This window comes from Gavialis gangeticus, unplaced genomic scaffold (assembly GCF_001723915.1).
Source record: "Gavialis gangeticus isolate Ggan-Ray unplaced genomic scaffold, GavGan_comp1, whole genome shotgun sequence".
Lineage (NCBI taxonomy): Eukaryota > Metazoa > Chordata > Crocodylia > Gavialidae > Gavialis > Gavialis gangeticus.
The window spans coordinates 986,016-998,992 of record NW_017728960.1 but is presented as its reverse complement, the minus strand read 5'-3'; the positions used below and the strand labels follow the sequence as shown (position 1 = coordinate 998,992).

The window sequence follows — 12,977 nt, the reverse complement described above, 5'->3', positions numbered from 1 at the left end:
CACAAGAGATGCGGGCGCGTGCACCCTCGCTGGTTTCCTTTCCTCTCCAAAGTCCCCTGGGCTGGAACTTGCATCTTGTGCAGCCCTAAGGAAACACCTTGAGGAAGAGGCTTCACAGCCTGTGATGGTGGGGAGCTCCTTGCTCAACGCCAGCCTGATCTCCCGCCAGGCCAGGTCCCTCTTGCCTGGTTGGGGGCGTGGGGGGTGTTGCACTCCTGGCCCCTCTGCCTGGGAGAGCCTAGCCTGGCCAGCATCCCCTCTGTCTGGCTGCTCTGCTGGGTCCCGGTGGCTGCACCACCTCTGAGCAGTGAGAAAGGGCAAAGGTCACTTTAGGGGGGTCTCTTGCCTGCCCCCAGGCCTGGGCAGAGCCATGGGGCAGTCCTTCCTAGGGCATCCTGGCTGGCATGTCCTGCCTGGCAGACAGGAGCCATTGAGCGGACGAGCCAAGAGGGATCAGGGCCAGATCCATGCACAGCCACAAGAGCCTGGCCAGCCCTGCACCATCGGGGTGAGTACAGAGCCCCTGGCCCAGCCTGCCCAGGACTTGCCAGCTCACACACTGACCTCCATCCCCTGCTCCTCCATTAGCTGCACCCCAAGACCTGCCCCCTCCGGTCATGCCTTTGGGGACCCTGCTTGGCAAGGACCCTATTCTGACATGGCCTTACTGGCAGGGGGGTGTGGGGCAGCCCCCAGGCTGGGGCCAGGAGGAGGCATGGGCGTCTCCAGAGAGAAGCAGAGTCAAGAGCTGAATGGGGAAGAGGATCAAAGGAGCTACTGGAAATCCAGCTCTGGCAAGCCCAGGCGGCCACAGCCCTGGAGCCAACAGACCAGCTGCTGCCACTGCCACCCACATCCAGCCCCCGGGGCCAGGCAGAGCCAGTTCCTGGTTTGGAGCAAAGCAGAGGGGAAGGGTCAAATGTGACAAGGACGCTGGGCAGGGTGTGCATGTGTGCGAGTGCACGCACATGCAAAGGCAGGCGTGCGAGTGCAGGCCTGTGTGCGTGCGTGCGAGAGATGGGGGGAGGGCGGCGTCTTTGGCTCAGGAATTTCAAAGCACTTCAGCAGAGAATTCCGCATAAAAGCCTCTCTCGGAGCCAGGAAGTCCTGCAAAAGAAGCACGGGAGCATGAGCAGGAGCCAGAACCCAGGTGTCCCGACACTCACGCCTCTCGCAGAAATAGGCAGGGAACCCAGGCGTCCTGGCTCTCGTGCCTTTCCCTGCAGTGGGGAGAGAAGCCAGGCACCAGCCCCTCTCTGCCCAGACCCAGGAGCCGAGCCTCCCACTTCTACACTCCCTTCCCAAGGTGGGGGGGGAACTTGCAGGCCCCATTGCCCAAGATCCTGCCTTTGCCCCCACCCACAGCTCTCTCTGTCCCCAACTTTCCAGGGGGCTGGACAGGTTTGGTACCCTCCAGAGAGGTCGGTGCTGAGCGCCAGCACGGGATGCTCCATTCCCACAGGCCCCCAGAGGTCTGAGCATGCAGGAAAACCCTTTCCCCATCAGGGCTTCAGGATGGATGGGGGTTTCCCAGTCCTCCAGACTGTCCTGAGAGCTGACAGGCATGGCCCCAGCTCCATCCAGACGGGAGCAGCCTGGATGGGTGCTGCAGACGTAGCTGGAGCCCCGTGTTCCCCGTGGACTCACCTGGCCTAGGTGAGGAGCTGAGGTGTGCTCAGCTGGATCTGGGCATAGATGCTGCTGACCGGCGTCGGCAGCAGAAGGCTCTGAGCAGGGCTGTCAGGCGGGGAGCTCAGGATCTGCAAGAGAAGGATGAGGCAGAAGTGGAAACAGCTGTTGGATCAGCGCTGGCTGCAGGGGCTGCCCTTGCCAGGTCCCCTGCAGGGATCAGCCGGGAGGTCCATGACCGAGGGCGCTCCCGGCTGGAACAAGACCAGGGAAAAATCCCCACGGACCTGCCAGTCCTGGGAAACACCCTGCATCCAGCCCGGCTGAAGAGAGCCAGTGAAGCCAAGGGGTTTTGCCAAAGTAAAAAATAGATGAGATGGAAGTGCCAGCTTTGTCCCATCCTTGGATACAGCTGCCTCTGGGGTGGGGCCTGACAGCTTCATAACAGCTGCAGAGGACTTTAGGACAAGAGGTGAAGACTATGCCGCTCCCGTGCAAAGGGGGATGTCTTGGCGTCAGACTCAGGCAACAGTGCCCTGTCTGGGTGGCACAGGAGAGCTCTGCCAGGCTCCCTGGGATGTCTCCCAGCAGCCGGGAGAAGGAAGCTGGCAGCCATGATAACATCTCCCAGCTGGCAAGAAGGGGTGATGAGGGCAGCTGCAGGCTCCCGGTCCCTGATGAGGCATTTCGTGCAGCTGGAAGACAAAGGGCCCCTGCCACGAACAAGCTGGTGGGAAACGGTATGGGGTCAAGAGGATGGGGGCAAGGCCAGGGTCTGGTGGGTCTGGGGATCCCCGCGCTGTACAAGTCTCCATGGGCAGAGAGCACAAGGACATCTCCTCCTGCAGGGACTCACCTGCTTATCTCCCTCTGGCGGTCTCCTCCTCTTGATCTCCGTGTACTGGGGCTCACTGGGACAGTCTTGCATGGGGGCTGAGGAGAGGGCAGGATTATCATGTATTGTGATCAGGCCTCTTCACTGAATAACAAACCCCATCTCATCCCATTTCACAGATGGGAAAACTGAGGCATAAGGCAAGAATTTGCCCAGAGGCACCTAGCAGCAAAGTAGGGAGCAGGACCCAGCCCTCCCAAGGACCGTTCCAGTGCTGGGTCGGGTCGCTGAGATGGAGCTCCTGTGAAGAGCAGGGACCCACCTCTCCCAGCTGCCTTCCTCTTCCTTCTCCTCCTCCAGAACCAGGCCCCGAAGCACATGGCCATGGTGACAATCAGCCCAATGGACAGGAAGCACCACATGGTGGCATCTGCAACTAAAAAAACAACAATCGCTCACCATCTCCCAGAGTGGTCCAGTGCAGGGAAAGATGTGCCCCCCACCCCTGCGCAACATACCACAGCCTGGCAAGAGCTGGGGGCCTGTGACAGCTCTTGGTGCCAAGCAGATCCTACAAACAAGGATTTGGGACCAGGGGAACATCTGGCCAGATGCTTTAGAGATGAAGCATGGTGCCCAAATGTTCCCCAGGGGATTTAGGCACCTCTGCTCCTCATTGCTTTCAATGGGAAGTTTAGGATCCAAGTCCCATTGAAACCAAAGGCAATTGCAGTGCCCAAACCCCCTTGGGTCTGTGCCCCTGAGGAGCTTGCAATGGCATGAATCAGTTCCCAGGCTGGCAGGGGAATTGCTTGGTGGGTCCTGACCTCCAGGGCTCGGTTTGGCAGCAGGTTTTAAAAGGGGATGGGGATTATGAGGAAACAGGATCCATGTGTGCTGTGCAAATACATGCGCATGGCCAGGAACCAGCTGCCTCCCGGGTTCCCCTCCCCTCACCCATCGGCTGCTCAACTGAATCCACCAGGAGAACAGGTCTCACGTGTGGTGTTGCTTGGGCAGAGGCTCTGCAAGGCCACAGAGGTGCTTTTCCGGTTGGCGGGGTTGCTAGCGCTGCAGGTGTAGGTGTCATTCCAGGTGCCCGGGGGCAGAGCCAGGTGCAGGCTCTGGCCATCAGCCGAGACGTGGTGCCATGCCAGATCTTGCGGGTGGTCTCTTGTGCCCCAGGTGATGTTCATGGCAGCTGTGGTGGGCACCTGGCAGTGCAGCGTGAGGTTGCACCAGCCTGGTGTGCTGGGGTGCACCTGGCTCAGGATCTCGGGTGCTGGCACCAGCTCTGAGTTTGAAACAAGCCAACCATAGGTGTTGGCACTGGAGGCTCTGAACTGCCTGGCTTCCCCAGCCATCATCCTCCCTGCTCGACCAGAGCCACCTCTCCCAGGTGAGTCTGGCTCTAGGCAGCAGAACATTGGACCCCCTCAGACATGTCCCTGAGACCCTGAGGGCAGCTTGCCCTGAGTGCCCGTCTGGCTCTGCCCCTGGGCCTAGGTCCTAGGGGGGCAGACTGGGCCTTGGGGGTACAGACGGGAGGGCTGCAATCCTCCCCTGTACCCATTTTGGAAGCCAGATGGGCTGCACAGGGGCCCAGCACTAAGCATTGCCCCCCAGCCCCATACCGTAGATGGCGAGGTGGAAGTGATAGTCCCTCACAGTCGCTGGGTGCAGTTTCACGCGGGCACTGTACATGCCACCATCCTCCTTCTTCAGCTCCCGGATGCCCAGTGTCGTGGCATTGGGCACCTCTAGGCGCTGCCCAAATTGGTCACCGGGATCCAGCTGCTTCAGCCGCCCGGTGCTGAACTCTGCTACCATGATGGCGCTGCCCGCCCCTGTGCTGAAGCTCCATTCTGTCGCCCTCACCAACACTTCTGGAGGCAGGGACACGGACAGCCAGGCCGAGCCGCCCACCACCCGATTCATTCGGTGGGCTGTGGGCTGTGCAGTGGTCATCGTGAGACCTTAAGAAACAGGACAATTAAAAAAGTAAGAAACGGTTGTAACAAGGGGGCCACAGTGCTGTAGGCAGAGCCCCTGGAGGCGGCCAGATGTGTCATGGAGCCCATTTATCTCCCTATGACATGAAAGGCGGGAAGTGTTCCCCTACCTTGAATCTCACTGATGACCAAGACCCCAGGACACCTCCGTCTCAGCTCCCTACTTTTTCCACTCTCCCCACCCAGCACAGCCCTGCTGTTGCAGCGAGACCCCGGCCCCTCTTCCCCGCAATCCTGAGCCCACTCTGCTGCATCGCTGTGCCTGGCTAAGCCTCAATCCTGCCCCACCCCAGAAGCGATTACTTTTCCATCTTATTCTGGCTCCTCCCGAATAAGTCCCAGAGTCAATGCCTGCCAGTGGATTTGGGAGTATCCGAAGTCCCGGTGTGAGAGGTCTGGGATGGAGGATGGAGGCTGCTTGCTGGTTGTAGCACTATACGTGGTGTTTAGTATGACTGAGCTCAGTCAATATGTTTTTTGGAAAGATTGAGTTCTGCTCAATCTATATGATTTGGATGATCTGACTGGGCATATGAAATAAATATATTATTAAAAAAAAAGTTAGTCCCAGCCTGAGTGGCGGGGAGGCAGGGAACAGCCAATCCAGAAACAACGTGTCCTGCATGCTGTCAGCACAAGGAATTTATTCCATGTCTCCTGAGTCCCAGTGCAGGGCCAGTGTCCCAAACCCTCCCACCCAGCTCCCAATCCAGCCCCTTTCCCCAGCCCCAGTTCCCATCCCTAGTGTCATTTCCACCTGAGTGAGAACCGTGGGATTTGGCTCCAATTTTCTTGAAGAGGTTTGGGATGGGGAAGGCGATGCAAAAGTTGGGTATTACTAAATTTGAATCTAATCGCCCTCCCCTCCCCCCCTCCATCCCCCCAGCCCAGCAGCCTCTGCTTATCACTCAGATCCAGGGCTTTGAAAGGGACAGGCAGATGCAATTACACAGAGGAAGGAAGATCAGGCTTCCACATCACAGAGCCAATTTTGTATTAAAGCTTCTGGTGGCCAAACTTATGAGACGCTGATTTCCTGCACTATGCAGAGCTCGTCTCCAGAAGGTGGGGGAAGGGGGCGACTTCTTAATGACGTTTAATTATTTCTCAGCTCTGAGCTTGGCCAGGTGGATTTGTCTGCCTGTCTCTTGCTTCTTTGTACACACTGTGGGTCAGTCAACGAGGTTGATTTGGTTTGCAAAGTCTGCAAGCTGAAATGACAGGGAACCACAGCCCAGCGCAGAACCCGGCAAACCACAGGCTGGGTTGTAACAGGCGCACGCCCAGCACATGCCGGCACTGGGTGCATGGAGCTGCAGGCTTTGGGGGCTGAGAGACGCGTGCCACACACAGACACCCCCCCCCTCTGAAACCCACCACCAACCAGCCCTTTGGAGAAACACCAGAGTCTCGCTCCGGCTGAAGCCCCTTTGTGCAGCTTGTATAGCACAAAAGGCAGCTGCTGCTATGCCGCACGCTCCAGCTTGCACCCCGCTTTCTACCCTGACCACAACACCCAGTGGTCTCTATTATATGAAAATAATCTAGAGCAGGAGCAGAGGTGTGGGTTTATCAGCCGCTCATGGTAGCTCGGCAATCAGGCCCCAGGCCAGGCTATGCTCAGCCTCTGTATTAGCTTGTGCAATAATTTCAGCCCAGCCTAAGCAGGTGTGAAATGCTGGTTTGCCAACAACAGAGAACCAGGATGCACCAGCCTGTGCTGATCCTGGTGTCTGGGTTAGCTCCAGTGCCACCTGTGTCCTTCTGCCAGGAACAGGTTGTCGTCCTGGAGGTGTGCCAGAGGCGAGGCCTCTGTTTCCACGTACTGCATTCACTAGCTACAGAATAATAAACTAGTCCTAATATTTATCCTCAAACATTGTCTCTGCAGCTCGCAGCCTCACCAGCCTCTGCTCAGCTACCTGCCTGCTGGCTCAAGGCCGGGGCTTTCCCTTGGCAGGTCTTGCTGTCAGCGTTACATACTCTCTGGCCCCCTCCAGCTGTGCCTGGGGCTGCGACGTGTTGCAGAACAGCAGAACAGTGCCATTTTAGATCTGCTTTGGAGGGGATAAATGACAGCACATGCTGCTGGGCACCAGAGGATCAAATCTGTGGAGTTTAACCTTAAAATAGATCTGGGGCTGTCATCCTAAGCCTGACATGTGTGGAGCATTAAGGTTTTATTTAGCCACGGGACTGATCCAGAACGGTTTGCCTGGCCCCCTCCAGTTCAGGGAGTTCTGACCCACAGCTGCATTTCAACAGCTGGATTGGAGGCAGGTTGGGAACCCTGCCTTGGTCTTTGGGGGAGGTGAATGCAGAGACCTGGGTCAGCCTCCAGGGAGATCTTTTCTATAACAAGGATGAATGAATGTATGCTATTCAATGCCATCTGTATTCACTGTTCAATGCCACATCAGCCCCTTATCCACAAGCCCTGGGAGGGAGCATGAGGAGCTGCACTGCTGCCAGGACAGGGTGGAATTGCAGAGGCAGCCTCTGCTTCTGCAAAAGGGGCAAAAATTAGAGGTCCCAACCCCACACCCAGGGGCCCTGAGCCTTGTGCGAGTGGCATCCAGCACCTTGTCTAACTGGCAGACGTCTGCAGAAGAGAAGACAGAGGAGGGCTTTAACAGCAGCCTTCAACTACCTGAAGGGTGTTTGCAAAGAAGATGAAGCCAGGCTAGCAGTTTTTGTGGTCCACTGACCCCTGGAGATGTGCACGTTATGCCTAAGGGGTCCATGAAAAATGACTATGATCAATGAAAAGTACATGAATACCCATGCTTACAGTTCAAAAGGGTCCACACCTCCATTCGATTGTTTTTAGGGATCCACAAATGAAAAAAGGTTGAAAACTACTGAGCTGGACTGTTCTCAGTGGTGGTAGGTGACAAAACATGGAGCAAAAGACTCCAGTTGCCATAAGGGAGGCTGGATATTAGGAAAAAAACTCTCACGAGGAAGGTAGTAAAGCACTTGAGCAAGCAACCCAGAAAGGTGATGCAATCTCCATTCTTGGAGGTGTTTAAGACCCGGGTAGACAAAGCCTTGTTTGGGATGATGTTGTTGGGGCTGGTCCTACTTTGAGCAGGGGGTTGGACTAGATGTGACCTCTCAAGGTCCCTTCCCACCCTCATTTTCTGTGTCCCATGCCTGACTTCAGCCAGGAGCATTCACAGGACTCAGCCCTGCCGCTCTGCCTCTCCATTCCCTTACTCCAAAGCAGCATAAAGTATTCTTCTTTGAGATCTGCATGGTGGGGCCTCAAATTCAGGGCACCACAGTGTGAAACCACAGGCCAGGGCCAATTCCCTCTGACTTTGGCTAGAAACAGCTCCTTCCACCCCTGACCTAACCCACCAGGCATGAGACAAAGAGTTTTCTGCAGATTCCCCAGGCTGCAAAGTGATAGTTTCCCAAGACAGCTGGGACTTGTGCTGTGATTTCCTCTTGGGACTTTGAAAGGAAGAGGGAAGAGAGCTGCTTTGGGGGCTTTGTTTTAAACTTAAACTACAGAATAGCACCCTCCAGGACACAATGGAGACCAGCAGTTCTCAGCCTCTCCCTCATCTCGAATCAAATCAATAATTACAGGCATCTTAAATGTCCTGCCCCTAAGCTGGGGTCCCATCCTAACCCCACAGCTTCCATGCCAAGAACCCACACACTAGCCCTGCACTGAGATAAGGGGTAACATCTCCCAGATCCAGAACAAAGCAGGGGTGGGAACCAGCTCGGACTCTCCTCTGACAAGCCAAGAAAAAACCAAGAGCAAAACAAATCCAAAAAACCACTCAGAGAACCGAAGAAGCATTGCTCAGACCCTTTAGACTTAACACCCCGGGGCTGGATGAGTATTCAGAGCTGCAAAGCACTTCCAGCTCTAAGCAGAGCTGCTTTCCTTAATGCAGTGAATACACAAAAGAATCAAACAAAGAACTTTTTTTTCCAGCTATTTAGTTGGTCTAATAAAAGATATCGCATCCGCCCAAAGAACCTTGCTGGCAAGCGAATCGAGCAAACCCGCTGCGCCGGCAGAGACCAGCTCCTTTCCATCCACCCAGCCAGACAGACCCCAGCCACCATAAAGTTTTCCCAGGCTTGTGAGTTTGTTGGGTTTAGCAAGGATGAGAAGGTTTAAACTCCCCTCATGACCCTGGGGTTTCTGGTTTTAACCCAGAAATATGAAAATCTTCTAGAACTACAATTTATGAAAATTGGTGAATAAGCAGGTAAGGTAGAGCAGCTATTTCTCATGACTGGCTGCTGCATATAAAAAAAATAGCAGCCCAACAGCATTCGCCTAGCACCCAGCACCCTCCCCATCTCCCACCTGGTCTGACCTGCAGCACTTCAAGCCAGGCAGGAGCTTCTGTATCTCTCTAAATAGGTCAGCTGGGTGCTACCATAGGGGGAAAATGGGCAGAGGCAGCTGCAAACCTTCCCCTTGTTTGCCCCGATCTGTCTCCTGCCCTTATCTCAAGCTGCGAAGACGTGGACTACAAGCCAGCATTTGCCCACTCACCTGTCCAAGAGCTGAGCAGCAGCAAGGCAGGGACAGAGGCCACCTCCATGCTTTTCTCTCCACCTGGAGCTCAGAGCTCCCGAGCTAGAAGCAGCAGGACTAAAGAGCAGAGGGAAGAGTGGCTCCACCTCGCTAAGAATAAGTCACCTGTTTACTACTAAACACCTGGCTCCCTGCCTGCGTGTTAGCTTACCTGCCCAGCAGCCGATCAGTCTTAGTAGCATCCCTGGGGCCAGCAGGCTCTTGCAGGCCATGCCTTCAAGCACTAGCTGCCAAGATCTCGGAGCTGCAAATGCTCAAGGGGAAGTGAGAGTGCATGCTCATCTCCTCGCTCACTAAGCCTGCACGGGGAGGGGACATAGGTAGAAGCCAAGGGCTTTGCAAGCGTCACAGAACAGGCTGCCTCTCCCTTCCAGACACTTTTTGCACCCAGAGCCACATGCCCACAGCCCCTGGGGGATCTCAGTGCCTCTCCCAGCCCTCTCCCATCACCACCTGCTTCATATTTCTGTCCCTTTTAGCTCTCCCTCAGGCCGGCCACTCATAAAGCAGCCTCCCCAACGCTCTTTGCCGTGCCCAGCCAGGCGTGATGGTGGCAATTTTATAGATGCACCTATTCGTGGCACCCATTTGTCATCCCCCCGCCAGACAGGGCCATGGGCGGCACCCCAGGGGCCTGCAGCTCCCTTGTCACAAGAGCTCAGCTGCAGAGGGCAGGCGGCTGTCTCTCAAGCTGCAGGGCAGGTCACCCTTGCATTTCCTGCCTGTGGTCGACATGGCCTAGTTACACAGCAGCCTGCGCCACAGCAGTTTGACTAAGTCAGGCTTGACCGGACATGTGCTGATTACCTTGCCGGGGTAGCACGTGGCCTCTGCCCGCGACAGCGTGGCCTGTCCAGCTGCAGCAGGTGCCCGAGGGCAGGTCCTGCGCCGCCCTGGGCTGCAGTCCCACAGGAGACAGCGGCTGTTTGGACCAGAGCAGGCTGGAGGAAGACCGCCGGCAGGAAAGCGAAGCAGTCCCGGCTGAGACCGGGAACACCCAGCTCAGGAACGTGGCCCGCTTGTCTCAGGGGAGCCAGGCTGCAGCTCCCATCACTCGGGGGTGTCCAGCCTCCTCTGCCCTCAGACAGGAGAAACAAAGGACTGAGCTGTTTTTGGTTGGGGGAGGATGTAGATAGCTCTGGGATCACCTAATAGGGAAGTGGCAAGAGGTGAACTTCCCTGTTCCCAGGGCAGGATTGTCTGGGAATTCATAGCACCGGGGCTGAACAATGGGGCAGTAAGAACCAGAGATGCTCTTCTTCTTCCCCACCCACCTCACGTCCCCACAGACTACTGCAACCGGCTGCTAATTTTCATAATTTTCTTATATTTGCATGAACGCACAGGCACACCCCGTCGGGAACAGACGCCTGCCTTGCTACATGTGCTCACAGAAGTGGGGAAAAGAGGAGAGGACTCTGAGACATGTGGGGGTTGGGGTGATTTCTTCACACGTACACACACACACACACACACGCATATACACATGTACACACACATGTTTCACAGGAGATCTGCCTGCCAACTCATCCTCACTTGTTTCATCCTGATAATGCCCCATGTCCCAGCCCAGAGCCAGATCCCTTCTGGATCAAGGACAGAGGGGGTAACCCTAGCACCAGCGCTCCCCACCCATCCTAGCTGGATACACAGAGGGAAACGGGAATGGAGATACCCCCTTTACAGACAGCAGTAACTCCCCCCCAGGGCAAGAAGGGAGCAGGGCTGGGGATGAGGGTCTTGGACCCCCAGAAGGCTGCTCTGGGCAGGGCTCAGATCCACACTTCACCCCAGGCACTGATCCCACCCCACCGTGCGTCCCAACGCAGCTCTAGAGTTGCTAGGGAAGTGCGTGTGAGCAAAGTGCATCTCTTGACAGATGGTCAATACACCTTTCATCGGGATGCTTCACTCTGGGCTGAAGCCTGCTGCCATTGGTGGGAGGCGCAGGCCTTTCCCAGGCACTGATCCCACCCCGCTCCCATCCCATCCCAGCTCTAGGGAAGTGCATGTGAGCAAAGTACATTTCCTGGTCAATACACCTTTTATCAGGTTCCACCTGGTAACATGCAGCTCTTAGCACCTCCCTGCTAATTTGCTCACCAGCACATCTACTGTGGTCCTGGGAAGGGATACCTGTGAGCTTGGGGCTGCTCCTCCACCAGCCCCAGGCAGCCCCGCACCTTTCACCCACCCAGGAATATCATAGGGATGCTTCTTCCAGGCCCTGTGCCGCGTTGCAACCCCAGCCGGCCCTGTCACCCTCAGTCCCAACCAACTGCAGCTCACCCTTCCAGCTGTCTCTCTTTACCCTGCCAGCTTTTCCCCTCCCTAATGCTCCAGCTGCCTCTCCCCCTTGCTGCGACTGTACCCTGAAGCCAGGCAGCACTGACCCTCCCCACATCAAAGCTCTCATTAGCCGATCAGTCCTGCTTCTCTTTGCTGCGTTGCCGCTCACTGAGCACCACTGAACAATAAATGCAGCTCAAGGTCCCGGCACGTGGAGATCAATGGTTTCTTGTGGCCACATCCTGTTCAGAGTTGGGGAGGGGCACAGCAACCTGTCCTCTGCCACCACGATGCTCCACTTGCAGCCCCGCGGGGAGGGGGACCGTGGCTCTCTGCTTTGCTGACGTCCCTTCTGGATGGGCCATGCCCCCCAGTGCAGCCTGGCCCCTCTCCTTTCTGGCCTTTTTTCTCGGTGGCTTGCACCCCGGGAACCGCAGCCTCTGCTCCCACCGCAGCCAGCTTCATTGCCTTAGCTCCAGTCCCTTTTTCCCCAGCAGGCTCCGGGGGCACAGGGAAGGTTGTAAAACACAAGGTGGTGGGAGAGCCATGGGGCAGGAGAGCACCAGGTGAGCTGAAGCCAGGGTGCTGGGTGGCAACGACCGCGCAGCTCCCACTCAGCTGGGTCCTGGGGAAAGGAGAAAGGTCCCTGAGGCCACTCATAGGGGTGTAGGGTCCCCTGGTCCAGGCCCTGTCCCGAGACACGCTCACATGCTCCCAAACCCCTTAGACAAACAAGTTCCAGCACAGGCGAGTCTAGAGATCCCATCTGTTGCTCAGGCCATTTCCTAAATGGACACTGGGGATGGCTGAGCCCTGTTCTGGTTGCAGCCCTTGTTCACATGCTTTGCCCCATCCCTGGGAGAAATCCGGATCAGGTTCATCTCCACCGGGTGTAAATGGAATGGCTTGTGCCAATGTAACCGACTCAGTTCCTGATCCAATTTCAAGTGAAACCAGCACAGCCAAGTGTAGACTAGGCCTGAACCCCTCTATCCCCCAGAAGCTTGGTCCTGGGGTCCCCATGCAGCGAGGGGCCCATGATAACAGGCTCAGAAGAGCATCCTCTCCCGGCCTTCCCAGCCCCTGGGGACCTCGCTTCTCCCTTGATCTGTTGGAAAGCAGGGGCGCGTGCCCTTACGTTGCTCAGTTTAGGTGACCTCGGCTGCGTTTGCTGGGGTCGGGCGGATCTGGTCGTACACGGTGGTGATGAGTGCCTCCTTCTGCGAGCGCCGGTCCACGGTGCCATCCAGGTGCCGCAGGGCCTGAGGTTGAAGTGGAGAGGAGGCCGTCACCATTGCTTGGCCAGCTGACTGTGGGCTGGTCTGCCCCCCCCCCCAGGCTGCCAGTGGGGCTGAACCATGGGCTTCCCCTGGCATAGTATGCCCTCTCTGCCCCAGTGAGGGGCAACACACCAGGGAGGGGAGCATCAACCCTGCTAAAGGGGTATGCAGCAGAGAGCAGCAGCTCCTAGAGAGGTCACAGAAGTACACACCATATCCACCCCCCATACACACACACACATCACAGCGATGGGAGCAAGGCAGAGGCCACCACAGCCCTGCACCTGAAGTGGAGACATAGCAGTGAGCAGCTCCCAGGACAAGATGCACACGTGCCCACTTGTGCACTGCTGGCTCCAGCT

General features: G+C 56.7%; 2 protein-coding genes across 2 annotated transcripts in view; both read right to left on the bottom strand.

Annotated features, from left to right (window-relative positions):
• Positions 1-303: 303 nt before the first annotated feature.
• On the bottom strand, positions 304-4,880 carry SLAMF1 (signaling lymphocytic activation molecule family member 1). The gene is made up of 6 exons (XM_019517764.1): positions 4,099-4,880; positions 3,465-3,758; positions 2,787-2,894; positions 2,486-2,562; positions 1,648-1,760; positions 304-1,107 (listed from the first exon to the last, which is right to left on the bottom strand). The coding sequence occupies exons 1-5, from the start codon at positions 4,430-4,432 to the stop codon at positions 1,653-1,655; spliced, it is 921 nt and encodes a 306-aa protein (XP_019373309.1). The 5' UTR covers positions 4,433-4,880; the 3' UTR covers positions 304-1,107; positions 1,648-1,652.
• Positions 4,881-12,483: 7,603 nt separating this feature from the next.
• Positions 12,484-12,977, bottom strand: part of LOC109293138 — a 19,977-nt gene continuing 19,483 nt past the window's right edge. Inside the window, exon 6 of the mRNA XM_019510980.1 lies at positions 12,484-12,597. Within this exon, the coding sequence (XP_019366525.1) occupies positions 12,484-12,597 (114 nt within the window). The remainder of the gene's footprint in view (positions 12,598-12,977) is intronic.